The 27,985-nt window shown below is 37.0% G+C and overlaps 1 protein-coding gene across 1 annotated transcript in view; it reads right to left on the bottom strand.

Moving 5' to 3' along the window:
• Nucleotides 1-26,634, bottom strand: part of LOC124635807 (hemicentin-1-like) — a 35,158-nt gene extending 8,524 nt beyond the window's left edge. Inside the window, exons 1-42 of the mRNA XM_047171760.1 lie at nt 26,379-26,634; nt 25,834-26,063; nt 25,451-25,573; nt 24,945-25,034; nt 24,603-24,743; nt 23,946-24,111; nt 23,265-23,443; nt 22,695-22,767; nt 22,588-22,616; nt 19,608-19,723; nt 18,981-19,102; nt 18,220-18,360; nt 17,807-17,917; nt 17,303-17,572; nt 16,773-16,945; nt 16,229-16,397; nt 15,646-15,894; nt 14,717-14,789; nt 14,201-14,409; nt 13,683-13,839; nt 13,215-13,339; nt 12,159-12,330; nt 11,821-11,915; nt 11,396-11,549; nt 10,834-10,955; nt 10,329-10,472; nt 9,609-9,743; nt 8,686-8,801; nt 7,753-7,983; nt 7,156-7,309; nt 6,805-6,922; nt 6,237-6,447; nt 4,609-4,828; nt 3,703-4,008; nt 3,196-3,374; nt 2,664-2,891; nt 2,224-2,386; nt 1,650-1,766; nt 1,210-1,304; nt 704-835; nt 280-372; nt 41-134 (exon numbers count right to left, since the gene is read on the bottom strand). Of these exons, the coding sequence (XP_047027716.1) occupies nt 41-134; nt 280-372; nt 704-835; nt 1,210-1,304; nt 1,650-1,766; nt 2,224-2,386; nt 2,664-2,891; nt 3,196-3,374; nt 3,703-4,008; nt 4,609-4,828; nt 6,237-6,447; nt 6,805-6,922; nt 7,156-7,309; nt 7,753-7,983; nt 8,686-8,801; nt 9,609-9,743; nt 10,329-10,472; nt 10,834-10,955; nt 11,396-11,549; nt 11,821-11,915; nt 12,159-12,330; nt 13,215-13,339; nt 13,683-13,839; nt 14,201-14,409; nt 14,717-14,789; nt 15,646-15,894; nt 16,229-16,397; nt 16,773-16,945; nt 17,303-17,572; nt 17,807-17,917; nt 18,220-18,360; nt 18,981-19,102; nt 19,608-19,723; nt 22,588-22,616; nt 22,695-22,767; nt 23,265-23,443; nt 23,946-24,111; nt 24,603-24,743; nt 24,945-25,034; nt 25,451-25,573; nt 25,834-26,063; nt 26,379-26,634 (6,481 nt within the window). The remainder of the gene's footprint in view (nt 1-40; nt 135-279; nt 373-703; nt 836-1,209; nt 1,305-1,649; nt 1,767-2,223; nt 2,387-2,663; nt 2,892-3,195; nt 3,375-3,702; nt 4,009-4,608; nt 4,829-6,236; nt 6,448-6,804; nt 6,923-7,155; nt 7,310-7,752; nt 7,984-8,685; nt 8,802-9,608; nt 9,744-10,328; nt 10,473-10,833; nt 10,956-11,395; nt 11,550-11,820; nt 11,916-12,158; nt 12,331-13,214; nt 13,340-13,682; nt 13,840-14,200; nt 14,410-14,716; nt 14,790-15,645; nt 15,895-16,228; nt 16,398-16,772; nt 16,946-17,302; nt 17,573-17,806; nt 17,918-18,219; nt 18,361-18,980; nt 19,103-19,607; nt 19,724-22,587; nt 22,617-22,694; nt 22,768-23,264; nt 23,444-23,945; nt 24,112-24,602; nt 24,744-24,944; nt 25,035-25,450; nt 25,574-25,833; nt 26,064-26,378) is intronic.
• Between the last annotated feature and the right edge of the window lie 1,351 nt (nt 26,635-27,985).

Below are 27,985 nucleotides of genomic sequence, written 5' to 3'. Positions count from 1 at the left end.
CTATTATTAACACATATACTTCGGAAATATTAAAATTTACCTGATGTGCTGTAAAATTCTTCGACGTCCGGTGAGAAATGTGAATTTATCACTTCTGGTTGCAACTCGAACGTCTGGTCTGGTAAATAATTATCCTGCAAATTGGATTCTTTTTTAAAATGAGAGCCGAGCAGAAATGGGAATATCAAGCTTTTTGCAAAATTTTTGGTACGCTGATTGCAGGCAAAACATGTAGACTTTATTAATAAGTTTGGGATAAAGTCAAATATCAAAACATACGCCATCGCCATTATCCTCTTTGCTTTCAAAAACGTCGGCATCAGCTGCACTCGAAGTAGGACTGCATAGAGGAAGGCCATCGCATTTCTTGATCTGAAAAACGTAAAATAATATAAAAATTTTAATCTCTTTTGGCCATCTTCTAAACACCTTTGTCGAAAGTTTATCAATTAATTTTCATTCTTATTAACGATATTACCTGCGGTACTCAGAAACCAACCGTATGAAAGTCTAGGTCAAGATATTCTTCAAACTATTTTGTTAGTATGCAACATTGTTAATAATCTTTTGATTAGTTCCACCGGTTTAAAAGAAATGAAATCATTTATCTATCCATAAGACGTCAAAACGATGGACCATTCAAAATTGCGTGCAGTTTCCCTCCAGTTACAAATGTTGAAGAATTTTCCAGAAAGTTCCATACCTGTACATTATCGCCATCACACCTGGCTTTAGTCTTGCAGCGTCGGGTCCGCGCCTGAGTGCCGACGCCGCAAGTGGCCGAGCATTCTGACCATCTCGACCATACGGACCAACGAGGCTTTGATTCATCAACCTTAATAATATTATTTTTCTTATAAATATGTAATTAATAAAGTATGTAACATATTATGTCAAAACTTCCAGAGCGGAGGAATTTAATGTTATGCTATTTTTGGTTAAATCCAAAATAATTATATTTGATTTAAAAACCCATTAAATGCTTTATTACCATTGAAATAGATACCAGCCGAAACAATATAGGACAGTATTACAACTACATAATATGTTGTATGGTAACTGAATCGAGGAGGTTAGATAGGCGGTCGGGTCTCGTTAGACTGGTAGCTGCCAATAATAAGGAGTAATAGGAAGGAAAAGGCAGGATATACAGATAATGATGAGGATAATATATAATTGTATCAAAGAATATTAACTGTAGGTACTTACATCACAAGGAGGCATGTGACATTTCCGTTTATCTACCGTAGGACCCTTGCACGCTGACTGATCTAGAATTATCTTCTCTGATTTCGAAGAACTATCTGAAATATCAAATTGAGTTTAAAACAGAACAGGACAGTCAACTAAAAAATGAATGTGAAACTGAGTTGATCTCAGAATATGTCCTTGCGGTACACCTAAGAAAACATATTTATTCATTATGATTTAGTTACTTTCTTTTTCATTTTTGCCTTTCATGTGCCTAAATACTTATAAGTATCATTTAAAAAACTATGGTTTTTATTTCAATTATGTAGTATTATAATTTGATAGTGACTAACTTTATGAAAAGCCTTTTAAAGATTATAGATATTCAAATTACACCCACTTTCATTAAGCATTATTTTCACAAGACATCGTAATTAAATATAAGTAGATATGCTTACCAATAGTATTATTGTTATCATCAATGTAGTAGCAGGACCTAGATCTCTGTTGATAGCCTAGGCCACAGGTAGTGTTGCACAACGACCATTGAGACCACGGACTCCATTTAGCGGGCACTGGAAGGAACGAGTAAATATTTTGTACATAAATGTTTAGCAAGCCAATGAAAAATGACCATGAATGAATGTTCTAATAGTTGTCTAAATTGAGCCAGCATGCATCATGATTAATGCTCTTTCTGTAGAACCAAAGACAATAATAATCTGTTGTCATAGAATAGAAGCATTTTCTAAAGTTACGTTCAAAATGGCAGCAGTTTTGACTTGTGCCTCATATTATATAGCCTATTTAATATTATGTTCTTTCATTTATATATGTCAGCGGAAAATATCAAGAACCGCACATTTACTTCTATAAGACTTTCGTCTAATCTATGAGAGATAAATTGTATTATTTTTACGCCCACATCTTCGTTTTTGTTATTATTTATTGTTATTTTTCGGAGAAGGTACACAAATATTTTTCCTATAGTCAATATATCAATCGTTTTAATAGTATGTACGAATAACCCACCTTGTATAGCGACATTGTACCTCCGATGCGCAGTCCCGGCTTCGTTCTCCACCACACAGATGTACTGGCCTGCGTCTTTGACGTCAGCACTCCATATCGCCAATAGGCTGTTGCCTAATACTCTTTGTATGTTCGATAAACTCTCGCTTAGGGCTTGGGTATCCTGGAAAGTGTGATGTATATTAATAAACATGAATAATTTTCATTTATAAATAAATGAGACTTTGGACTGCTAAAGAGAAAATTCTACTTGATCCAAATTATTGACTAAGCCGGGAATCAAACCCGTGATCTCCAGCCTGCCTTGACGAGTTTAAGTCAGATTCTGAGTTACTTAAGTGTTTAGAATTTTATTCAAATATTTGTAGGCGCCTATTGATGCTAAAATTACATACATTGCAGTTTTCCATAAACACAAACGCAACCTATAAAAAAAATACCTTGAGCCAAGTAATTTTAGGCAAGGGATATCCGTCAGCCTCACATTTCAGTACAATGCTTCGTTTCAACGCGACCACGTGTCCTTCAATCAAATTACTGCCTACATTAGCAGCAATGGACGGCGGTTTTTGTACCGTAACGTCGAATATAACCTCGGTTGTACCAACTTTGTTCGTCATAATGCAGGAATATTTGCCGCTGTCAGTAACTTGTGTTTGGTTGATTATCTGGAAAGAAGATATTCACTGTAAATAATATTTTTCCTAGTATAATAAATACCTACATATTGGTTAAGTTAACTTTTTGCGCACGTTCGGATTAAATTCGAGGCAGTTTATTTAATTTTCGGGCGAGCTTAAATTTCGTTTTGTTGGGTTACAATAAGCTGTGGAACCCGAAGCTGCATGTAAAACAATAGTTCCCTGCTGCAACCGCTGAGAAAGGAAAACGACCCCAAAATATGTAGTTGGGGAAAAACTTGGCGAGAATAAGCCTTAGTCAATCATTGCAATACCTACAAAAAATACTCACCAAGTCAAAATTATCTTCAGACAGTAGTATTCTCGTATCTCCACTTATTTCAGTGTACGGATGTTTTATCCACATAACTTCCGGCAATGGACTGCCCACGGCTGGGCAATTTAGAACTAATGGCTTTCCAAAACCTGCTGTAATCTTCTTCGTGGATTCTTTGGGAGATGGCGGCGGTACTGAAAACAATTGAATGTCAGAGACCGAATACTGGCACACAGAAACCAGAATATCTGACTACTAGCCTTACTAAAGTTTGTGGAGGTCAGATGGGCAGTCAGTCCATATAAAATAAGCCATTGGATGCCGAAGTCAATGTCCATATTTAAGAAAAGAGGGTGATGACATTATTATGGATAATAAATAACATTATTTTTGTTGTGTGACTTCAGAAACATTTAAATATTTCAGACGATAGAGCCACAGGACTGCATTAATGCAATGCAATGCAATTACCTGATATTTCTCCACTTCAAAAAAACTAATAAATAAATAAAAAATACTCACCCAAAACATCAACTAAATAAACAACACTGGTATTCCCCACTTTATTTCTGGCAACACACGTATAATTGCCTGATTGACTCTCCACTGCCTTTTTGACGACAATGACTTCCCCGAAGTCAGTGGTCACCATGGCGTCATCAAACAGTTTTAAGGGCACATCGTCTTTGAACCAGTAAACTTCGGGCAAAGGATTGCCATAAGGGTGACAATGTAGGTAGAACGATTGCCTCGATAGTACTTCTAAATGGACCTCATTTGATGATGTGTTGTCATTTTGGAAAAGCGTTTGGAATATTTTTGGCGGTTCTGTAATGTGGAATATTAAGTTTTTTTGGGCACGTTCGTAATCGTATTTACCTAGATGATTTAGGAAGAAGAGCAGTAAAATTAATCAGAAACGATATATGGCCATACAGCTACCATTGTCTATAGTCTGGTTTTTAATTTCGTAGACTAAATTGACACTTGCAAAATGTCAAACTTACAAATAATGTTGCTAGCTTATTTGTGCAGTGTTGTACTTATGATACCGGTTAGTTGAATCGTAACTTTTTATCTATAACAGACGAATACAATATTCATTCAAAGTTTAATATTTACAATTCACGTACGTACACACGGCTGCACGACGTGCTACAAACTGCCAGGGATATCTGACCACGCAACGCCATGCGTAATCATCAAGAATAAGCCCATTATTTCAGGATGACTTATTGTAAAAAAACGATACTTAATTTTAGTAACACAACGGCTCTGATTTATAATTTTTAATTTGAACTTTATTAAGCATTCTACCAATTAACCACCGATGGTAGGTAATCGAAGGATCAAGAGGTGTGGAGACAGAATTAGGCCTTTGCCCAACAGTGGGACAGATAAAAAAAAACTTTATTAAAGCCAACTTACCCAACACTTCAATTTTCACAGTCCTCTCATTCGTCCCGCCTTCATTATTAGCCACGCAAGTATAGACTCCTGCCTGTCTGACCTGAACATTATTTAGTACTAGATCCGCATAGTCGATGTCATAGGAATTCTCACCGACTACTTGCCCTTGTTTTATCCACTGAATGTCTGGGGTAGGGCTACCCGTTGCTTTGCATGCTATACGTATGCGAGACCCTTGCTGGAAGAGATTTTATTTTTGACATAAGGTATGTGCGAAAAAGATTTAGGTATGTAGAGGTGTATCTTAAAGGTATATATGTATTTATTGTTATTATTTTATATATATATAAACATATATGTATGTATATATATTTAGTTTATAATTTAAGTATTTATGGTAATAATATTTAGGTGCGCAAATTGCAGGAGCAAGTGTACACTTAGCCTAACTGCCTACCGTATAATCTTTTCCTTCTCGTCTCAATCCATCCTAAGGTTGTCTGGAAGAGATCGCTCTTAGCGATAAGACCGCCCATTATGTCACCTACCTTAACTAGATTTAGATCAAAATTGTAAAATTGGTGTACCTAATAAAGTATATCTATCTATCTATCTATCTATCTATAGCTATGTGAAAGAAAAGCAATATTCATGGATTTTTGTGCACTCCTTGATGTTGATAACTTTCAACGGATATTCAGTTACTATTCGCTATTCAGCTGCTTTCATGTATTAGGCGGAACACTGAATACCGTCATACTAATCGGCCGACAATCAAATATGTACTTCAAAATCGCTTGTGACCGCAAGGCCAGTGAGGTAAATGTAAGATAGTTCACCTATTCGAAAGAGTTACCGCGGCCCTGATACATAAAAGGCCTACGACGGAACATGACGGTTTTAAGTCAGTAAGAGTCTGACACTCCCTCGCCGCTGCTAGCCCACAGCGGGAGGGGTCATTTGATGATTTATTTTTGATGAGTTAAAAAAAAAGATAGTTCACCTATTCCCCTATGTAATCAAGTTAAAAAATACCTTTTTCTTCTGTCATGAAACAAAAACGAAATTATGCCCGAATCTTACCAAATAGGTACGTACACCCAATTATCTTTTAGCAAAACAGTTATAGAGCCCATGCTTAACCCTTTTGCTGTTAACCTGGTAAACTATAAAGGCCTTACCACAATTTCTAATTTCCCATTAACAGAAATTCCCTCGCCATTGTTGAACGCTATAATGTCATCGAGACGTAAGGAGCGGCGATGATGGTCACTCTGTATTAGAATGTATGTAGCCCCGGCTTTGTTTATAGCGTCACAACGGACCATACTAACTAGGTACACCCAATTTTCTCTAAGCAAAAACAGTTGGGGAGCCCAAGTTTAACTCTATTGCTGTTAACCTGGTAAACTATGAAGGCCTTACCACAATTTCTAATTTCCCGTTAACAGAAATTCCCTCTCCATTGCTGAACGCTATAATGTCGTCGACGTAAGGAGCGGCGACGATGATCACTCGGTACACTTTGTTTATAGCGTCACAAGGGACCATATACTTACGAGGTACACCCAATTTTCTCTAAGCAAAAACAGTTGGAGAGCTCTTGTAGCTCTTTCAAACTTTGATTTAAACTACAAAGGCCTTACCACAACTTCCAATTTCCCGTCAACAGAAATTCCCTCTCCATTGCTGAACGCTATAACGTCATCGACGTAAGGAGCGGCGACGATGGTCACTCGGTACACTATGTGTGTGGCCCCGGCTTTGTTCGTAGCGTCACAGCGGTATATACCTTCTGATTGCCTAGTTATGTTGCTACTTGATAGGCTCGAGTTGTGTTCATGCCAGTTCGTGTTGCTGTGAAACAGTATTTGTGTGAATATTTAAAATCTATACTAAAATTATAAAGCTGAAGAGTTTGTTTGTTTGAATGCGCTAATCTTAGGAACTACTGGTTCGATTAAAAAAAAGTATTTCAGTGTTAAATAAATAGCCCATCTATCGAGGAAGGCTATAGGCTACTTTTTATCCGGGTTCGTGTAGAGGTTCCCACGGGAAATAATGTTCCATTTATTGTGTTGATTGGCAAGACATTCTGGTCCAATTATCACTTGATAGAAAACTCCTTTTTTTACCAGGAGATAAAAGAAAAAAAAATGGTGCAGTTGACGATAATGTTCATGAAAACTGTTAAAAAATGAATATAATACATACTTATAAGTCCAGGTGAGTTTAGGAGCAGGCGTTCCTCTAGCGTTGCATTCTAACGTCGCATTCACGCCTTCTTTCAACTGAACGTCTAACATGTCAAACTCTGATATAAACGGTGGTTCTGAAACAATACATTTTGAATGGTTAACATAAAATATATTTTTTACTATACCTGGATAAGGTCAACTAAAAATTTTTAAAATCGGTTCAGAAATTCTTGAGTTATAAATACTTAATGAAACTAAAGGTAACTTTAAATATACATCATTTCTAAATAATATTTATTTTACATAATATAATCTTGAACTAAATTATGGAATATATAGATTTATTTTAATTGTGAATCTTACTTACCTAGAACATTTAAAGAGAATTCCTTGATGACAGTCCCGTGAATATTACTAACGATACATTTGTATATGCCCGCGTTGTGTGGCTGTGCGTTAATTAGTTTTAAATAGTCTTTGTCTTCAAATACCAGGGTTTTGGAGTTGAACACCCATTTCGTCTGCAAGAAGGTTTTTCAATTAACACAATTTGGTATGAACAAAACACAAGATATTTAATAGTGTGTAGTACACTATCAAATATGTAGATGTATGGGTTATAAAATGTGGTTATTTACAAATTTATGACTAGTTTTAATTAATTGACTACATGGTGTTACTATCATTATGCCTTATTCAGATCTCTAAGAAAATTAATATGGAGAAAAGGTATCTTACAGTCTTCTGTAGTGTATTAAGTCGTCCCTTTAGAACCAGGGTTGAAAATAATCATAAATCTATACCGTCTTACCACATAAACTTTTAAACGTCAGTTTAAGCCTTGTCTAAAAAATGTCAAATTATGACGTTGACATATGGTTCATTTTGCAGCCACAATTTTTTTAGACAAGTGTAAATCAGGTGTTTAAGTTTTTGTAGTAAGGCCAATATTGTTTTAACTAACCTTAGCCTTAGGTTTCGCGTCTACAGCGCAATCTAAATACTCATCTTCTCCTTTCACAACCTCCAAACTTTTTGTCGTATTCCGCACAAACTTAGGCGGCCATTCCACATTAACTTGTACTTTAGAGTGAGCGGAGCCGACGGCGTTGGATACAACGCACGAATATGTTGATGAGTTCGTTCGCGATACATTGTGCAGGTGAAGGGGACCGGTTGACAGCAGTTTTGCATTCTGTAAGGTAAATTAAATAGTAAACATTTATATAGAACTAGCTTCCGCCCGCGTAGAGTTCGGTTATATCGCGTTTTCAAGAGAATTCTGCAAAAGTCCAGGATAAAAACTATCCCTTGTTTTTTCTCAAGGTCAACTCTATCTCTGTACCAAATTTTATTAAAATCAGTTCAGTGGTTTAGATGTGAAAGCGTAACAGACAGACAGACATCCAGAGTTACTTTCGCATGTATAATATTAGTAGGGATTCCACTTAACCAATTAGTGGCTACCTAAACCCGAGCAAAGCTTGGAACGGTCGGTCCAAGTATCGGGTTGCTCGGGTAACTGGGTTGAGGAGGTCAGATAGACAGTCGCTCCTTGTAACACACTGGTACTCAGCCGCATCCGATACTGAAAGCCGACGCCAATATAAGGGGTTGGTAGTCGATTGGCCCGAATTTAAGAGGCATGCAAGTGCCAATCGTAACTTTTCAAATCATATTTTTTGTGACGAAATTAAAATTGGGCGAATCGACCCCTTCAAAATATGTACCAGGCGAACTGCCTAAGCAGATGGTGATAATTAAGCATTAATTCACTAAAAACAAAACAATAACAAACATATGTATTTATTAATTGCTCCTAACTCTAAATATGTGACAAACGAAATTGACAAAAAAAACTATATATTATGTGATACGTCATAGTGTAAAATCGAACCTTGTACCATTTGAGTGTGTGCGTCGCTCGTAGCGGACACTGGAGTGTGACGTCACTTCCTTCCAACAACGTCACTGAGGACAAACTCTCTTCTGATTGCATATGTGTAGGGATGGCTGGGGACAAGCAAATATCATCCTTAAAGTTAATAGAAAGAAGGTGGATTCCTTACTGCGAATAAAAAAGGCAGTTTATAGAACCGAATGTAAAGCTTCATTGAAGAATAGCTTAATTTTAAGGAGAACTAAAATCATTAGAAAAAACGGTTGTCTGTAAAGTCGGTTTACTGACGATAGTCGAACGTGACAACGTCATAAGAAATTGATCGTCAGATGTCGAACGCTGCCGAAAGCGGAGGCCGATCGTGCCTCTTTGTCGCTCGTTGCGTGCTCTCGCTTGCACTTCAAGTCTTAAACGGAACGCCTCAGAGCGTGGTAACGCCGCATGAGTCATGTTTTTTCGTGCGTGCAGCCGGCTCCATCGATTTATAAGACGTTGTCACGTCAAAAAATACAACTCATCTATTATATAAAAATAAGTCGGGTTTTCCTTCCTGACGCTATAAGTCCAGAACGCACGAACCGTTTTCCACTGTTTTGCATTCATTGGAAAGGTCTCGGGCTCCGTGAGGTTGATAGCAAAAAAAAATCAGGAAAAACCATCTGGTGGCGAAACGACGTTCGCCGGGTTTGCTAGTGTGGTATAAAATCCTTGCAAAGATCATTCCAAATATTAGCCACTACCGTCAGAGAGAACTGACTCAATTTCTAATTATAAAACATGAGTTAAATATGTAATTCCATTTAAAAAAAAAATGTTTTTTCAACGACCTTCGAAAAGGGGAGAGGTTCTTAATTCGATTTAGTTTTTTCCAGATTTAAGTATATTTGACAAATATCAAGGTATGTATATTATATACTCACAATATATTTCAACGGGCATCGTTTTGCTAGTATTTCCGACTGAGTTGCTGACTGTACAAGTGTAGTTGCCGCTCATGTCCTCAGAAGGAGACTTTATACTCAATGTGCCATCCGTGTTTATGGCGTAGCGAGGATCTGAAATATTAAATATTTATTTACTTTAAATATATCTAAACCTTTATTGTATTTATTGAATTCATATCCCTGTAACGGTAGATTTTTTTTTTACTTTTGACTTTTAGATAAAGCAAAAGTTCTGAGTGATGTCCTGAATGCTATTTTTTTTTTACTATTAATTGCTACATTTTACAACGATCCGGCATTCAAAGCCGGAGTCGTCTTGACTGCGGACTAACAAAATTAAAAACACAATAATATAACTATAATAAATAAATAAATTAAATAAATAATGTCGGGACACTTTTCACACACGGTCGGCTAGCCCCTATGGTAAGTTATTAATTAACTTGTGTTATGGGTGCTAACACAACTGATAAACTACATATAGCTACATATATACTTATTTATAAATACAAATTATAACACCCAGACCACGGCCAACAAGCATGCTCATCACACAAATGTCGACCGAACCGGGAATCGAACCCGGGACCGCAGGTTCGGCAGTCCGGCATGATGACCATTGCGCCGTCAAGGTCGTCAAACTATCCCTTATTGCTGTAATGAGTATTGAAAAAGCATGAAATAAAGATGTCATACCGTTGTTCAAATAAAACTCGTCCTTAGACCAAACGACAAAAGGTTTAGGTTTGCCTGTCGCGGGACACGCGAGCGTCAGTACTGTGTCCATGTCAGTTGCTATGTATGGCCCTGTGTAGTTGTCTTCTAGTATTCTAGGAGGCTCTGGAAAAATATATTTTAATTGAATTTGAAAACTATATATATTTCTTTAGTTTGTCTTCCCGATACAGAGAAGAGCTATAAGAGCTTAGGGGAGCTAGACAATTTTTTCATATTACGTAAATGCCTACAGTATAAAGATTGTAAAAAAAAAACGGATTTGTGTCACATTACATTCAACATTATAAGATTCTTCGCCTTAGTAACACAGACGCAGGTTCCTTGTAAGCAACGTCAAAGTATTGACTTAAAGTCAGTCAACATATATGTATATTTTTTTTATTAGCTTTCATAAAAGTTAATGTAGTGTGGACCAAGTTTTTGGTCAATTTTTGACTACATAAGCTACTGCCCATAAACTCACCGTTAACTTTAAGGAAGGTAGTTTGTTCGGCGACGCCTCCATTATTCTCAGCTACACAGATATACAGACCTTCATGCTTTACACTTGCGTTTACTATGTACAAGTTACCTACGTCGTTGAAGCTGAAAATCAAAATAAAAATCGTTTATTCAAGGTATGCTGAAAAACAGCACTTTTCAAATGTCAGGATTACATGAGACACCTCCAAAAACGCACACCCTTCACATCCAACATTTTCGAAGGTTAAGCCTTTTTAGCAGTTAAAAGTAAGGTTACCTATACTTATGTTCGACAGAGCAAAATATTTGTTTGTTTGTCCTACTGTAGGTGCAGCGTGACGTGACTAAAACTCATCATGTTCCTTCTTAACCCTTTATGTACCAGAGCCGCGGTAACTCTTTCGAACTGCCGGGCCACAGCTGTGCTGCGGTACCCTAAAGGTTCACCTGGCTAAAACTAGGTGTAGCAGCTTCTGGCTTCAACCGTAACATATCCAACATTCGTTGGACTCAAGGATTTAAATCTAGAGAAAATAACGCTTTTTGATGTACATGTAAATTACCTCAAATCCGTAGTGTTATCAGTGAGGGGATTGCCTTCAAAGAGCCAGCGTATGGCGGGTAGCGGGAAGCCGATGACGTCACACTGCAGTGTCGCGTTGGCGCCCAGTAACGTCTCCTTTGTTATTTGTAGCGGCGGGGATATGTACGGGGGTACTGAAATAAAAAAGGGAATTATTTGGTTTAATTAAATTTTTGCAGGCTGTTGGCTTTTGACTTGTTTGCATTTGGTTAGGTACGTAACCAAATAAGTACAAGTATATAAGATCAGATTAAAAAAAACATTTAAGTTTTCAAAGTAGGTTGAAAAATAGCACTTTTCGATCGTCAGAATTACATGACACAACTCCAAAAACTACCACACTTCCAGGAATTAAGCGTAAGTATGTCTGCTTGAAATGTAAGTCAAGAGAAAGTTAATAATTACCCCATACGTGTAGCATGTAAGTGATAGATGTGTTTCCATGTATATTTTTAGCCGTGCAGGTGTATTCTCCAAAATCCGTCAGGTTTGCAACAAATCTGTGAAAAAAAAAATACAATTGAAACAGACCAGAAGTAGGTAAATTAATTCTGAAGGTCCGTTTTCGTCTTACTCTGTTTAAGGTTAACATTTTTTAAATTACAATTTTCTATGGGTGTAACCCGAAATAAATATTTTTTATTTATTAACTTGAACAACTTGAACTGAAAAGCTGTCCTTTTTGTTCGTTAAATGACACGAGTTTAATGCGATACTAACTTGAAGGTAAATAAATTATTTACCTCAGCCCATATTCATCGACATACATCCTTTGCCTAGACAAAGGTTGTCCGTTTATCGTCCACTGGACAATAGGCGCGGGTACTCCTTGCGCCGAACATGGTAACTCTACGGCTTGACCTTCCAGTACTTCTTGTATTGGATCCGATGTAGACGGTAATATAGACGGAGGATCTGCAATTTTACGTAGACATTAGTTCTTACGACCAGGGGCACGATTCCGCTAATTTTACTTAAGCGACATACGATTCACATCAGACTGAGATCCAATCACGACTTAATTACGATTGAAGCGTATGTGGCATTCCGCTTTTTTTTTTCTTCGAAATAAACGTTTTAAAGGTCTCTGCTCACAGCGGGCGGGACGGGACGGGACGGGACGGGACGGGACGGGACGCGACACTGAGCAGTTGTAATGTACTAGATATTAGGCGTCGCGTCGCGTCGAGCGGGACGGCCCTGTGTGACGTCGTCAGTAATATCTAGTACATTACAACTGCTCAGTGTCCCGTCCCGTCCCGTCCCGCCGCGCCGCGCCCGCTGTGTGCAGAGACTTTTATCCTTTTCTGTCATTTAATAATGAATCATTTTGTCTGCAAATGATTTACGATTGCAATATGATTGTAAAGCAAACTGCTGTGTAGATTAAAATCACCATATTAACATCATATTAAATAAGGGGTCTAAATAAGGGGTATCGAGTTGCCCGGGTAATACCTAAGCAGTCGCTCCATGTAGCTACACTAGTACCTACGTAGCGGTTAGGCTGTAATATACTCTTTGTATACTTTAATATGTACTCCCGTATATACTCCCTTATGAACTCTCTTTATATTCTCTCTTACATACTACTAAATAAACTTCTCTGTAAACCTTTTTATGTATTTCATATATGTATTGTTTATTACATACATACACTTACTTTCAGTTTGGGGGCAGCTTTTTGAAATTTTCAAAAACCCGAAAAGCGAATTGGGAATCGAAACAGAAATCTCGTAACAGTCGCGCTGTGCGACAACTAGACCAGCGGAGCAGTTATTATTGTAAAATAAACTTACCGTAAACAATGAGAGTAAAGTTCTTCTGAGTAGAGCCAACTGCACTTGTAACGTTACACGTATATATTCCCGAGTCGTAGGCCGTCGCCTTCTGTATTACTAACTCATTTGTGTTGTTCAGTAATCTAAAGAAAGTCAATTGATATTAATTAAAAAGTTCTCGATATGTATCTTATTTCGAGGATAGGTCTTTTGTGAAACTTCGAAAGATTATCGTAATAATATGGACTGGCAATCAAACACAAACAGCCTTACTACAAAAACTTAAACATCTGTTGAACACTTTTCTAATAAAAGTGTGGCTGCAAACGGACCTTATTTCAACGTCATAATCTAACAATTTTTTAGACAAGTGTTCAACAGACGTTTAAAAGTTTTTGTGGAAAGACGGAAAATATATTTTCATTGTCTTAGTTGCACAGTGTTCGACATAAGAAGAAAATGTTCCAAATATCTTAAAAAACTTACATATTATCAGTGAACGCAATTGGGTGTATATCTTTGGTCCACACAGTAATAGGTGGGGGTAAGCCCACAGCTTCACAGGAGAAACTCACTCTCTCTCCTACTCTTATCTGACGAGGTTTGTCATCTTCTGTCGTAGATTTGCTAAAACGCGGTGGATCTGAAACATTCGGTCTTTCTAAAAAAATAATATTTAAGAACAGAAAACTCACCTGCATGAAAAATGTCAACTAATAAATTGAAAAGTCAGAAACAAGTTTTAAACAATCGCAGTTGGGTAACTGTTTTAAGAAACACTTGCCAATCTAGTCAAAGTCAAATAATTTATTTTATCTAGGCTTTTACAAGGACAAATGAATGCCAACAATATAAATAAGTTTAAGTCTAGAAGTCCATACCAAAAATGGCTTCATATGGAGAAGGACAGGTAAGAAACTCCATGATTTAGTTCTCTAGGACTAGCTAGGAAGTTCCCAATTGCTATACATTCATTATATAGTAAATATTAGGTATTAACTTACATTGTACGACCAAAGTGACGTCATATTGATCTTTCCCAATCACATTGACAGCGACACAGCGGTACACACCAACATGATCTTCTGTCGTATTAGATATTATAAGTTCTCTCTCATTATTTTCTATATCTTTTGGAAGGGATATAAAGTTCTCTGAGGAGAGACGTCTGTATTGCCATGTTATTACCGGCTCTGGGTTGCCAGCGATCACCCTAGAACACAAAAACTATATTATCACATGGATGAAGAAACATTTTGTTTCATGTCCGTAATATCGATGAAATCGGTAAATATTTAACTTTACTGTTTAAAAATATCATTATTTTAAATAAGATTTTTAGCTACAATAACTGGCAACATTCCAAAATATACTCGTAGAATTACAGCCTTAATACAGGCAACAAGAATGAATTGTATGATCAAATCTAGGAAGCAAAAAAGAGTTTATGGTCTGATTTAATACAAAGGTCAAAATGTTAAATAAGACAAAAGTAAAGTTACAACGATACATAGTCTCACCTACATGTGATTATGGTAGATTGGCCTGCGCGTGACGTCACACTCGCCGGCTCCTTCGATAAAACCGGTGTTGCTGAAATAAATAGTTTATTATTATAAACTTAATTTTAAGCTATTGACAAAAGAAGAGAAAACTGACTAATATTCATTTGAAATCAGTGTTTTGTTGTGCACTAATACAGAGGGGCTCGTGGCTAAAATCCGCATTAATCTATTTATATATCAAATGGTTTAGAAACGCTTGGCGCAGTCGATATTTGAAATGGGTGCCCATCTTCTCATGACGAGTTTATCTGTTTTTCTCTGTTTTGGAACGTTAAATTAGTGGCTCCCAACATCTTTCGCAGTCGTTACGGGAAGTCAGAAGCCAGAAAGTCCGACAACCAGTCGTAACAAGGAGTATCGAGTTGCCCGGATAACTGGATTGAAGAAGCCAGATAGGCAGTCCCTCCATATAAAACACTGGTACTCAGCTTGCTTTGATCATCATCCTCCGAGCCTTTTTCCCAAGCATGTTGGGGTCGGCTTCCAGTCTAACCGGATTCAGCTGAGTACCAGTGCTTTACAAGAAGCGACTGCCTATCTGACCTCCTCAACCCAGTTGCCCGGACAACCCGATACCCCTTGGCTAGACTGGCGGCAGACTTACTGGCTTCTGACTACCCGTAACGACTGCCAAGGATGTTCAATGACAGCGGGGACCTACAGTTTAACGTGCCATCCGAAACACAGCCAATGATGTCTAAGATATACTTAGAAAGTACATACAAACTTAGAAAAGTTGCATTGGTACTTGCCTGACCTGGGATCGAACCCGCGCCCTCATACTTGAGAGGTTGGTCCTTTACCCACTAGGCCACCACGACTTTTTTACTCAGCTTGCTTTGATATTGGCCCTTATTTACCAAAAGTATTAAAAATAAACTTACCCAATCCAACAACACTAATGCTCCCACTAATATTAATTTTCTCAAACCCATTATCGGCTTCACAAACGTAAAGACCCAAGTCAGTAAAGTCGATTCGCTTCAAATACACTGTGGTATTATCTTCAGACATATTCACGTTAGTACCGGTACTAAGTTGTGTACCATTGTGGTACCAAGTGATGTAGGGTGCGGGGTGAGAGTCTATGTCACATTGGAGTTCCACTTGGTAGTATAGTTGGACTGACTGGTCTGGAAGTTTTTGGAATTATTTTTTTTAATTAAAATAAATGCTAACACATTTTTTTTTAAATAAACGTTAGCGAAACACATTACATATTTAGTTGTAATGATATAGCAACACAGATTAGAATATCGATCTTATGGTATGTACTAGTTGTTTCCCGTAGTTACCCAGATTTTTAGGACTTTTGGATTACAGACTTTTTTCCAGATTTTGGAGGGAGATTTGAATAAATGATTCTCGATGCAGATCTATTTTGTCTGGGCACATGAAGAAGTCCGGCACGTGGGTAAAACCGTTGGTTATATTAGTATGGAAGTAAAGATAAATTATATAATTTACCAGTAAACCCCTGCAGTAAAGTCATCTTCCGTCTGACATTGACGGTCACGCTATCCTGATGAATGCCTTCCGAGTTCTCTCCGAAGCAGAAGTACGTTGCGTTAATCGATTCTGCGCTGGAGTTCAGCATTAACACACTACGGTATGTGTTCGGCTTTATTTGCGTTATCTGGAAGATTTATTTACATATTTATTTACTATCATTACAGGATATAGGTACCTAATGTTATAGCTGTAACTCAACTTAAAAATAACGTATGTAGTACATACACTACACACGAATTTAAATCAATATTTAATAAAGCTATCAAGAATTCACTCCGATATATAATTGAATCTGTTCCTCTTGAAAAACAGTTTGGTTTGGCAAGAACAATAAAATTAATATTCTAGTCTATGGTTATAATAATATATAGTTCACATGCAAAATGGTTATCATTCCGATTCCTCTACTTATCAGCTTTTCATCCACTCCAAACACTTATGACGATGTTATATCCTATATCTAACAATATTTTATTTTCAAATTCAATAGGCTACTCACGGTATGATTCAAAAACGTCTCAGTCTCTCGATGCCACAGTATTCTGGGCGCAGGCTTCGCTATCACTTGGCAAGTCACTTCAATGACTGTACCATTTAATATGGTAATGTTCTTAGACCCTATTATACTGACCACAGGCTTTATTAAAACTGTTACATTTACGGTGTCTGAACCTGTAAGAGTATATCGTATAAAAATAAATAAAATAAAATACATTTACTTCAGGTAATCATCAATAGTATAGCATCATATTTCTAGAGTTTCTACATTTTAAACTTTACTGATAAAGAGATAGTGGTTATAAATGATGAATATATGATATCCATTTTGAAACTTATTTTGTTTGATAATATGGCAGATAGCATATGGCTATGCAATGGTGCCAAATTGATCCAGTGTTACCTTTAGGAAAAACAATTACACATTGCCATTTATAACTAAGTACTGTTTTCATTTTAAAGAAAATGCCATAATTAAACTCCCCGGTTTTTGCAGGATTGGCTAAACACCTACTGTAACTGAAACCTTACCGTTCCGAGAGCCTCTCACAGCTGTACAAGTATAACCACCATCATCAGTAACATTCATCACATTTAAGACTTCAGTGGCGGTGCCAGTGACGTCACGTGTCGTCATCACCGTTCCGTTAGGGTCAGTCCACACGAGTGTAGCCGCGTTTTCCACAGTACACACGAGTTGGAACTCGGAGTTTATGAGCTTCGATAGTGTGTGCGGGCCTAATATTTGTGCTGTTGGGTTGGCTCGTAGAGATACGTGTGTTGATTGGTTTGTTTTACCACCTGTAAGTGAAGAATAACATTGTGATGTCAAATAATATATTTACAGACTTAGGAACAGCTGTTCCCAGCGGTTTCACCCGCATCCTGAGGGTTTTGGACATCGTCTAGCTTCCAAACAGTGAAATAATTTTTGAAATTTGTTCAGTTTTTTCCGACCCCTAAGGGCAAAAAATAAAGCCTCTATATATTTTTTCTTATAGTAGGCACTACATTTTGATTAGGATGAATTCATACCTCTATTCGCAGCAACACAAGAATAAATTCCAATATCTTTTTCAGTTATTCGTAGAGTTTTGTTATAAGAATAAACTCCTTCTATATTTGGGTTCTTGTCAACATCAATAGCTGAAAGAGAAGAAAAGAGAGATAAAATGTATAGTTAGTTAAACGAATATAAAATAAAAGCGATTTAGAAACAGCATTAAGTGCCAAGAACGTATCAAGAATGGCCTTTTTACTCCAGGGTAAATAGGCAATTGTTGTAATTGGCAAATAGGTTAATTTTTGATACCTTTATCAAGAGTGTTTAATGTGTTTATAGGGACCATATACTAATAAAATAGAAACATTCATTGTTGGCTATACAGTTTTCATGAAAAGAAAACATTCACCTCCTTTTTGGGAAGTCGGTTGAAAATGATACGTACCGTAACTTGCGTTAGTCCCGCTCAATATAAATCGATTTTCTAACAGCAGTGCTTCACTATACACAGTGCAGGATATAGTAATACTGTCGCCTAGCTCAACAGTCCTGTTTTGAGGGTGTATCGTGATCTGAGGTGGTTCCACTGAAATATTTAAAAAGGTACAGATTATACAAAATAAACTATAGATTTTCATACGATATCCGATTTGTATGACCTTGTCTAAGAATTAGTCATATGTTCTTTAGGATAAGCGGGAGGTACACTATAAGATTCAAGAATTGAAATGCCTGAAATAAATAAATAAATATTGACAAAAGCTTTATCCTGGCGCGGTGGCTCCATGAAATGGCGAATCTTCTCGTGACGAGTTCTCCCATGTTTCGACGCCCCACGACTTTACCGTACCTTTCGATATCCTGGCTATCATCTGAACATCTTTGGCAGTCGTTATGAGCAGTCAGAAGCCAGAAAGTTTAACAACCAGTCTTACTAAGGGGTATTGGGCTGCCCGGACTACTGGGTTGAGCAGGTCAGGTAGGCACCATTCCTTGTAAAACACTGATACTCAGCTGCATCCGGTTAGACTGGAAGCCGGCCCTAACATAGTTTGGAAAATGCTGAGCTAATGATGTCAAAAGCTATATTAAAATTGTATTGCTGCGCTCTAACAGGGTACCATGTGTGTACCCTACATTTTATAACACCCATGTATTACTTATGATCGCAATAAATATTTAAAGTTTGAAGCTTTATCTTCTTACCAATAAGTGTGAGTAGTGTAATAGCTTTGCTGACTCCGGCCACGTTGTGTGCGATACACCTGTATGTACCGACATCTTCTTCTTTCATATTCTCGATCACATAGTCGAGTGATGTAGTTTGCCTGGAATAATCTCAAATATAGTCAATAATAATATGGCCGTTGTATGTCACTGTGTATAAATTATTTTTTATTTTCACTGGTGATAACTTGGTACTAAGTATTACAACTATAGTAGGGGCCATTTTCACCGATAACATAAAACAAGCTTTAACGTTGACAATTTATAGTATCCTGTTGTTTTAAGTATATTGACATTTAGTTTATGATGTCGGTGATCATGGAATTTAGTTCTCAAAAATCCGGGCTGAGAAAATTAAACACATTTTTTGCATCATTACCCATCGTTTAATTAATTGTCAAACGAGTGTGAGGCCATGTAACACTATTTACCGATAAAGTATCAGTTAGGTATCTGACAGTTAATGCTATTTGCCAGATACATACAGGCTGCTTATAATTTCAGCTTGATAGTTTATTTGCCAGATAAGTTCCTGATAGGTTATCAGTAACCAGTAAAACTGGCCATAAATATAGTAAATTAAAAATTAATAACTGCAGTACTTACAAGCTGGAAATCTGTTTTTGTATCCTCGAGGCGTCCTTGGTCCACATAGCGGTGACAGGCACCAAACTCTCCACGTTACAGGGTAACACTACCCGGCTATGTGCCCGAGCTTCTACCTACAAATATACACAAAATACTTTGAAGATTTTTCTTAGTATTTCAAATCAAATTTTAGCCTGTAATGTCCCATAGCTGGGCAAAGGCCTTCCCATCTCGATTCCACACTTTCAGATCCTTCGACCGAGTCCACCAGTCTCGACGATAGGCGTCTAGATCGTGACGCCATCTCTTCCGGGGCCTACCCCGCCTGCGATGTTCACTGGGTGGCGATAGTGGCCCATATTTCAAATTTATACCAATAGAATAAAGAAGAGATATTTTTTGTTTCTTGGTTTGTATCCTTTCGCTGTTAGAAAGCTGCAATATCCTCGAGTTACATAAAATGTATTTTTCATCCCACTATCTCGGAAAGAGTAGTTTTACCCTTTGATATCTGAGCGCAAAAGCCGTTTTTATCCTCTAGAGCGGCAAAGTGATTTGAATTTAGAATATCGTGTACAATACTCCATTTGTGACAATCTTGATAAGACTTTTCAAACAAATACATATTAAACAAATAAAATACTGCTTAAAATAATTATTCAATTAATAAAGTAATTTTTATTATTGTTTTTATATAGATTTTTAACCTCGTTTCATTTTTAAACGGAGTTTTCGAATAAATGAACTTTAATAGGTACTACTTTTTACACGCTTTTTATTAGCTTCACCTGTATGTTTGTATGTTTGTAACCGACTTCTTTGGGCGCGATTTTGACCCACTTTAAACGGCCAGATTTCGTTCAAACTTTGTAGATTTATTGAGGACCGATGACAATACACTAATTTGATAAAATTATTCCATTTTTAACCGACTTCCCAAAAAGGAGGAGGTTACACATACACATCGATTACTCCGAGGTTTATAGACCGATTTACGTGATTCTTTTTTTGTTCGACTCGAAATAGCTGCCAGTTGGTCCCATAGTCATCAGGTCAGGATCTGATGATGGAAACCTGAGAAATCGAGGGCAACCTTCGAAAGTTGTAGGCATACATAGGGTAAAAACTTGACACTCAGGTGTACGCCTAAAAGCACTATTCAACTGTGAAGATTTGGAGCTGACCTGATGATGGAGACCAGAGAGGGTCCAGGGAACTCGACAACTGAATATGTGAACTACCTCGTGTTTGGGCTTAAATTATTTGTATTGACAAGACCTATGCAACAGTGAAGGTTTGGAGCTGACCTGATGATGGAGACCAGAGAAAGTCGAGGGAACTCGACAACTGAATATGTAAACTACCTCGTGTTTGGGCTTAAATTATTTGTATTGACAAGACCTATGCAACAGTGAAGGTTTGGAGCTGACCTGATGATGGAGACCAGAGAAAGTCGAGGGATCTCGACAACTGAATATGTAAACTACCTCGTGTTTGGGCTTAAATTATTTGTATTGACAAGACCTTTGCAACAGTGAAGGTTGGGAGCTGACCTGATGATGGAGACCAGAGAAAGACGAGGGAACTCTACAACTGAATATGTAAAATACCTCGTTTGGACTTATATTCTTTGTATTGATGAGAACTTCCCACTTGTATGGATAGTGATAACTATTCGTATCACTGAAAAGCTTTAAACAAAAAAACTAAAAAGTAGAAAATAAATAATAGTTTTAAAAAAACTAAAAAACACGCTTTTTATAGAAAACCGAACTAAAAAATAGAAAATAAATTTAAATTAAGAAAATAGTGTTCAAAATTTCAATGAATATAAATTAATAATAGTGTGAATACAAAAAATATATTAAAAAAAAAGCGTGGGGTGCATGGTGTCAATAGTTATAAATATTTTATTGACAGATATGAGTAGAGTGATTTTCATTTCGATAATACCTTAAAAAGCACCCCACGCTTTTTTTTTAATATATTTTTTGTATTCACACTATTGTTAATTTATATTCATTGAAATTTTGAACACTATTTTCTTAATTTAAATTTATTTTCTATTTTTTAGTTCGGTTTTCTATAAAAAGCGTGTTTTTTAGTTTTTTTAAAACTATTATTTTTAATTTGATAGTCATATGTGCGCGCCATTTTGTTTTATTGCATGTAGTAATTTCCTCGATGAGGTGGGATGAAAAGTTACGTGTTGCACTCGAGTGCAAAGATTTTTCACCTTGTGCTCTTTTGATTCTCTCGCTATCGCTCAGGGGCCCGATTCTCCTAAGTTAATAATGTCAAAATCGAATAGAAATCGAATCGCAATATGATCGCAATAGCAGTTTTAACCATATCGGGCATTCTGCTACTAATAAAAGACCAATCGTATTCGATTGACATTTGATTGGTGTGCGATTGGTCTGCTATTTTGGTGATTTTGGTCAATACGGTAGTTTGCTGTAGAATCATTTTGCAATCGTAAATCATTTGCAGACAAAATGATTCATTATTGAATGACAGAAAAGGATAAAAACGTTTATTTCAAAGAAAAAATAGCGGAATGCCACATACGCTTCAATCAATCGTAATCGAGTCGGGATTGAATCTCAGTCGAATCGAGTCGAACGTGAATCGTATGACGCTTAAGTAAAATTAGGAGAATCGGGCCCCAGGGTTCTAATTATTGAAACACTCGCTACGCTCGTGTTTCAATTTTAGAATCCTTCGCTTGCTCGGTCATCAAAATTGAGCCCGCGGTTAAAAAGCAACTTTGCACTCTTGTATAACAAACAACTATTATCTGGATACGCAGGACGCAGGTGAAACCGGGGGAAAACGGCTTGTACAAACTACTTATTATAATATAGGACCCGCTGTTCGATATGCCAAGAAGCTCGTGGCTAAGAAACAGACGCACAGTTGATCTATCGGTAAAGCAATGCTAATGGATTTGGCTAGGCAGATAATAACATAATAAATTATGTATTTGCATTCTTACCTTTCGTCGTGTAGTTAGGTACGGAACATCTGCAAAAAGGGTTACCTTAGTATAAAAAAAAATAGCAGAATATAGTTTTATATGTATTAATGAAGTGCTTTAAATACCTGGTAACTGTGCTTGAATAGCAGTTGAGCCAACCCGACGTAGATCTTGCTTATGTTTATCTTGGCCGTTAATCTGAAACAGTTTGTAAATAGAGTCTGGAGAACTTTAATCAGAAGAATTTAACTTAAAGCAGAATACGGTGTTCCACTGTTTTCTCATGAAAAATATTGGACCGATTTCGTCAATTTTTCTCCACATATTTTTACTACCAACTGAAAACTTCAATACTAATTACCTCACTGGATTTCTGTGTTTTTCAGTCCAAAAGCCGAACCTATGTATATGAAAGGCAGAGATACAGATGGTATTCTGCAATATAATATTTTAATTGCCTGAAAAATTGTAACAACAGTTACAGGCTATCCATCAGAATAAAAGGGAATTAGTTACACCATTTGACTATAACGATAACCAAACCAAAACCATAGCGATAGTCGAACCGTTTATAAACAGCTGTCAAATCACCGAATTCACGAATAGGAGGCCATTTCACAGCTAATTATATAATATGGTTTGATTTTATGGTTTTACTTAAATGGAGCACCTTAAGATAAAAAAAAACAACTCACAGCTATATAAAAGAACTCATCAGGGGGTATAAAAGGGTCCGCTCTGTACATGTTATTGTCTACTCTCTTAAGAGGCAGTTCGAACAAAACTCGGCCGTCTAGCGTTAGTACTTCTGCGTAGTTTATATCTGCCGACGCGTTGGCCGGAGACAAGGATATCAGCATGTGGTTATATGTCCCTGGAAAGAGAATAGAATATTCTTTATTGTACGGGCGCCAGAAGATCTATAGATTTTCAACTTTATATCTAAAGAATAAGCTTGAATGTTGATTGAGTTTTTTACATCTGTATATTGATGCGCCAAATAATGTTAATAGGTATGCAACTTTATCCAAGTGTGAACTACTGGTCCGACTTGAAAAGTGGTATTTTCTCAATCCATGATCCATGATCCATAACTTTGATGTATTTCAAGGAGTTCGAAGACTTAGCATCGGGTAAGGTCAAACTTCCTTATTCGGTTAAAATGTAACAGAAAACACAAAAGTTTTCCGGCGACGATGATGACAACAATTGGGACTTAAAACTTTCTAGCAATGGTTTATTTACCGCCTTTCCCTATATTTGCTTAGTAGAGACAGAATTTTGACATTAACCCCATAGAAGTAATCTCCAATAAGCAAAACCACAGACAGATAGCATATTATAAACGACCGTTAATGACCAATGAGTTTACTTACCTCTCAAGGGCCTATAGCTCGTCTCCTTCATAGAGCTGGGCTGTTCTACAGAGAAGCCGTGAGTGAACGTCACGTTAGACAGACCGACGACTTTTACGGAATGCTCTTCTTCGCTGCCCACTGTTATCGTCCAATTTCCGGGCTCTGGTTGCATCACTTTTACAACCTGTATTTTTTCATAAATAGCATAAACGTACGATTAAGGAAACAGCTGTTTTTCATCATTTAAAACCATCCGTAGTCGAATATCGTTTCGATTTGATTCACAAAGAAAAGTTGTCCAAGAAGTGGGTTTTAGATTACGTAAAAAACTAGTTGAATTTCGCCCTTTAGACTACAGCTTCGTAGGATGCCTTTAGCTTTTAACGAAACTGCAATGTTTGGGCAATCCTGAAGCCCTTGATAATCTTGTAGGAATTCCTGCTTGCGTATCAAGTATTGATGATAGTACTTTGATTTTGTTCTAATGTTTTTAAAAACCTGCACCCAAGGCATTATAGTTTTATTACGGATTGCAATAACCGATCTATCCGTAATTTTTCGATTGCAGATTAAATTTTGACATGAGCTTCATATAAATTTTATCTCGATCTCTAATGCGAAAAACAATGAATGAATCATTTTTATTGTAATCCGCAGTTCAGTCGTAGGACTCACCATAATTTCAGAGAGATCTAGCGTTGTAATCAATTTGGGCGGTCCGGTCAGTTGCTCGCCGTTAGGGTCCACTACCGTGATCTTGGGTTTAGCTCCTGATACGGATACCGTTACCTCTCCTAGTGTGCTATCCACTGGGATCTAAAGAGAGAAAGTTTTTGAGCTAGTATAGTTATCAGCACGGATAATGAGCTTTGCGCACTGTACACTTAAGGCAATAAACCAATAAATCGCTTCTGTGTAGGTTAGGTCAGGGCTCAATATCCTTGCCGATGATTATAATAGACTAGTATAGTAAATAGCTAGTCTAGCTATGTATATTATGTCAGTATAACACCTTACCTCTTGTGTGTAGTTGTATCCGGGAGGGTTTGAAACAGACGCCAGGTTTACTGTGCGACCTTTTATCGAACTCGTCACAAAATCTAGCATCTGGAAAATTATTATACCTACAGTTAGGTACATAAGAATTATATGCCAAAAGTAACTTAATAGATAATGGATAAAAAGCAATTTTTCCAAGGCCAAAATAAAAGAAGTTTCAATGTATTACTACACTAGCCGTTTTCCCGCTGTTATACCTGCTTGTGGGAACTACTGCCCGCTGCTACTACTGGATAAAATATAGCCTATGCTACTCGTGAAGAGCTTTCCAACACCGAAATAATTCTTAAGATCTGTCCAATCGTTTTTGGGCTTATCCTTTACAAACAAAAATATATTTTTTTCTCGTTATATTAGTATAGATATAAAGGTGTGTCCCCAATTTGAATTCAGGGGAAACATTGAGCACAACTTTCGCAGCTTCTTATTATTTTTTGTGGTACCTATTTGGAGACAATACTAACTTTATGCACGCTGGTTTTGTTCAAGTTGAATATTTGTCCGGAACTTGCGGCCGCGACTTGCTGGTACACCTTGTATGAAGGACGCTTTAAATCGTTGCAATGTCCCGTCAATATGAACACCACCTAAAAATCAGCAGAAATTGTTTCTTCTTCAGAATGAACGTTATTTATGGATCTTAGCATATACTTATACCCACTTGTTATTTTAAAGGTCCTTAGACATATATAAAACCGGCGGGTAGGTGGTTAATAACGGGCCCATCTTCCCAACCTCTGTTTCAAGCGTGGTAAATAACTAAGAAAGCGAATAAAATCATGGAAAATAGTATAGTTCGGCTCAATACAATTCTTTAAGATTCATACCTATAGGTCAAAAAGCTTACCTGACTCTGCTTCCTCTGTATAGTATCTAGTACTTTCCCAACGATCCTGTGGTCAGCGGCCGTGGCATCCGTAAACACATACAGAAACGACCGAGGCCGGCTGACGTTCAACGCTAGGTGTATCCCCGTCAATGATTTCTCAGGACAATCCCCTCCACCGTGAACGCGGACCATACTTAACGCTCGTTTGAACTCTTCCTTCCTTCGAGTTACTGTTACCGGGCCTACGGCTGGAAAATTAGGTCAAGGCGTCAGGCTGGGATGAAAGTGCTACACAATTTTTTTTTGGATACTGCATACAAATAAAATTGCGAAAATTTACTTGTTTTAAGTTATCATTCAAAATCAGAATGAATTAAAAATTATTGGTACAAAGACGTTATTTGTAAAATGTGACTGTTAGACTGTTCGATTAGTCAATTTCGTTAATAATTTCCGCAAGCTCTAGAAATATTTTAATAATTTTTTTTTTAATATTAGCCTTTCAGTTTCGCTATATTACGAAGCAGCGTTAGCCGTTGCCGTAGTCGGTAACAAATACTTACTGGGATCATGGAATGGTACAAACACAAAGTCGGCAATCACATCACTCTCCTTCAATGCTGTGTTAAGGATCATCTCAGCTCCTTCACGTAACTGTTTCAAATCATTGTACATAGAGCCGGTCGTATCGAAAACAAACGCCAAACTACTCTTCCCGTCATCACTGTCTAGGGCTGATCTCTTTATCAACTCTTTACACTGAATACCAACTAAAAGTACACAGTTAAACACAAAGAAACACTTCACGATCCCAAACATTTTCAGTACTGACACATGGTGCAATTTTAGTAAATGTTTTTTAGCTGATGTGTAGTGGTTTGTTTTAATGAACTTATCTGTAACCTCTGACCGAGTAATCAATGTGGGTTGGAGTAAGGAAATTATGTACTTGGGTGTATTTATATTAAGAGCGGTTGCACATGAATTTTGGGATCTTTTGGATTCAACAACTGTGTTTAGGTACATCTAGCAGCATTTTTTGGTTTGATTTTTGTTTACGTCGTCAATAGGCATGATGACAGTAATCAAAAATCATTAAAATAATATATTTATTAAATTAAACTTGAAGCTTGGAATATAAAACGTGCATTGTTTTCTTTATTAATAATGTGATTAATGTGTATTTTTATAAAATAAAATTACGAAATAAGGCAATCCGCCATGATATCTTGAACACCAATCAGAGCTCGTGACGTCATTTCTCAAAACAACTCGCGCGAAAGCGCGCGAACGTCACATTTCGTTATTGTGAACTTCCACTGCGATCTTTGTTTTTAATTAATTAATTGTTTATAACACGAGTTATGGAGCCCGGATTTATCAAGGCAAACAGCGCTAATTTGCCTAGAATTGAAATCATAATGCTGGGAGAGTTTTTGGCATCAAATAAAGATTTTTGTTCAGCTGAATTTAGAAATGTTAAAACTTCCATGTAAGTATACTAGTTTAATTAAAAAAACTTCCATGTAAGTGTATTAGTTTAATTAAAAAAACTTCTATGTTAGAATATTAGTTTATAGTTCGGCCATTCAGAGAATGCGTTCCTGACACGTCGCGATTGAACTGACGACGTAACTTTGCAATGGCGTTGCAGTTACGATAAAAATATTTTTGCTGGTTGTTTACCGTTTTAACAATTGAGGAGCATTAAAACAACATTATTATATCAATAATCAATGAATGTAGTTACGTCGTCAGTTCAATCGCGACGTGTCAGGAACGCATTCTCTGAATGGCCGAACTATAATTAAAAACAATTTTAGTTATAAATAATTCCTTAAAATTACTTTTGACAATGTATTTGTTATCAGGTGTAAATGTTAATGAAATCTATTATCATGGTTCTACCCTTTATTTATAAATTGATTTTTCTTTTAGGTCCTCCAGGCCATCCTATGGTGATGACGCTGTGAGTTACGTACAGCTGAAACGCAAAAAATAAAACAAAAAAATAAAGTTGTACCCTGGGCAATATTGCTTTTGAATCTCGCCTTGCAAGTTTAAGCCACTTGTTTCGTATTTTTTTATTGTGAGGAACGTACACAAATAACTTATCAGGAGTTGTTTTGGATGTGTTCTTACACTGGGGGACCCCACAACACCTATGCAC

The sequence above is a fragment of the Helicoverpa zea genome, chromosome 13 (assembly GCF_022581195.2).
Source record: "Helicoverpa zea isolate HzStark_Cry1AcR chromosome 13, ilHelZeax1.1, whole genome shotgun sequence".
In the NCBI taxonomy this organism is placed as follows: Eukaryota; Metazoa; Arthropoda; class Insecta; order Lepidoptera; family Noctuidae; genus Helicoverpa; species Helicoverpa zea.
Note: the sequence above shows the minus strand (reverse complement) of the source record. Positions and strands in the feature narration are given on the sequence as shown.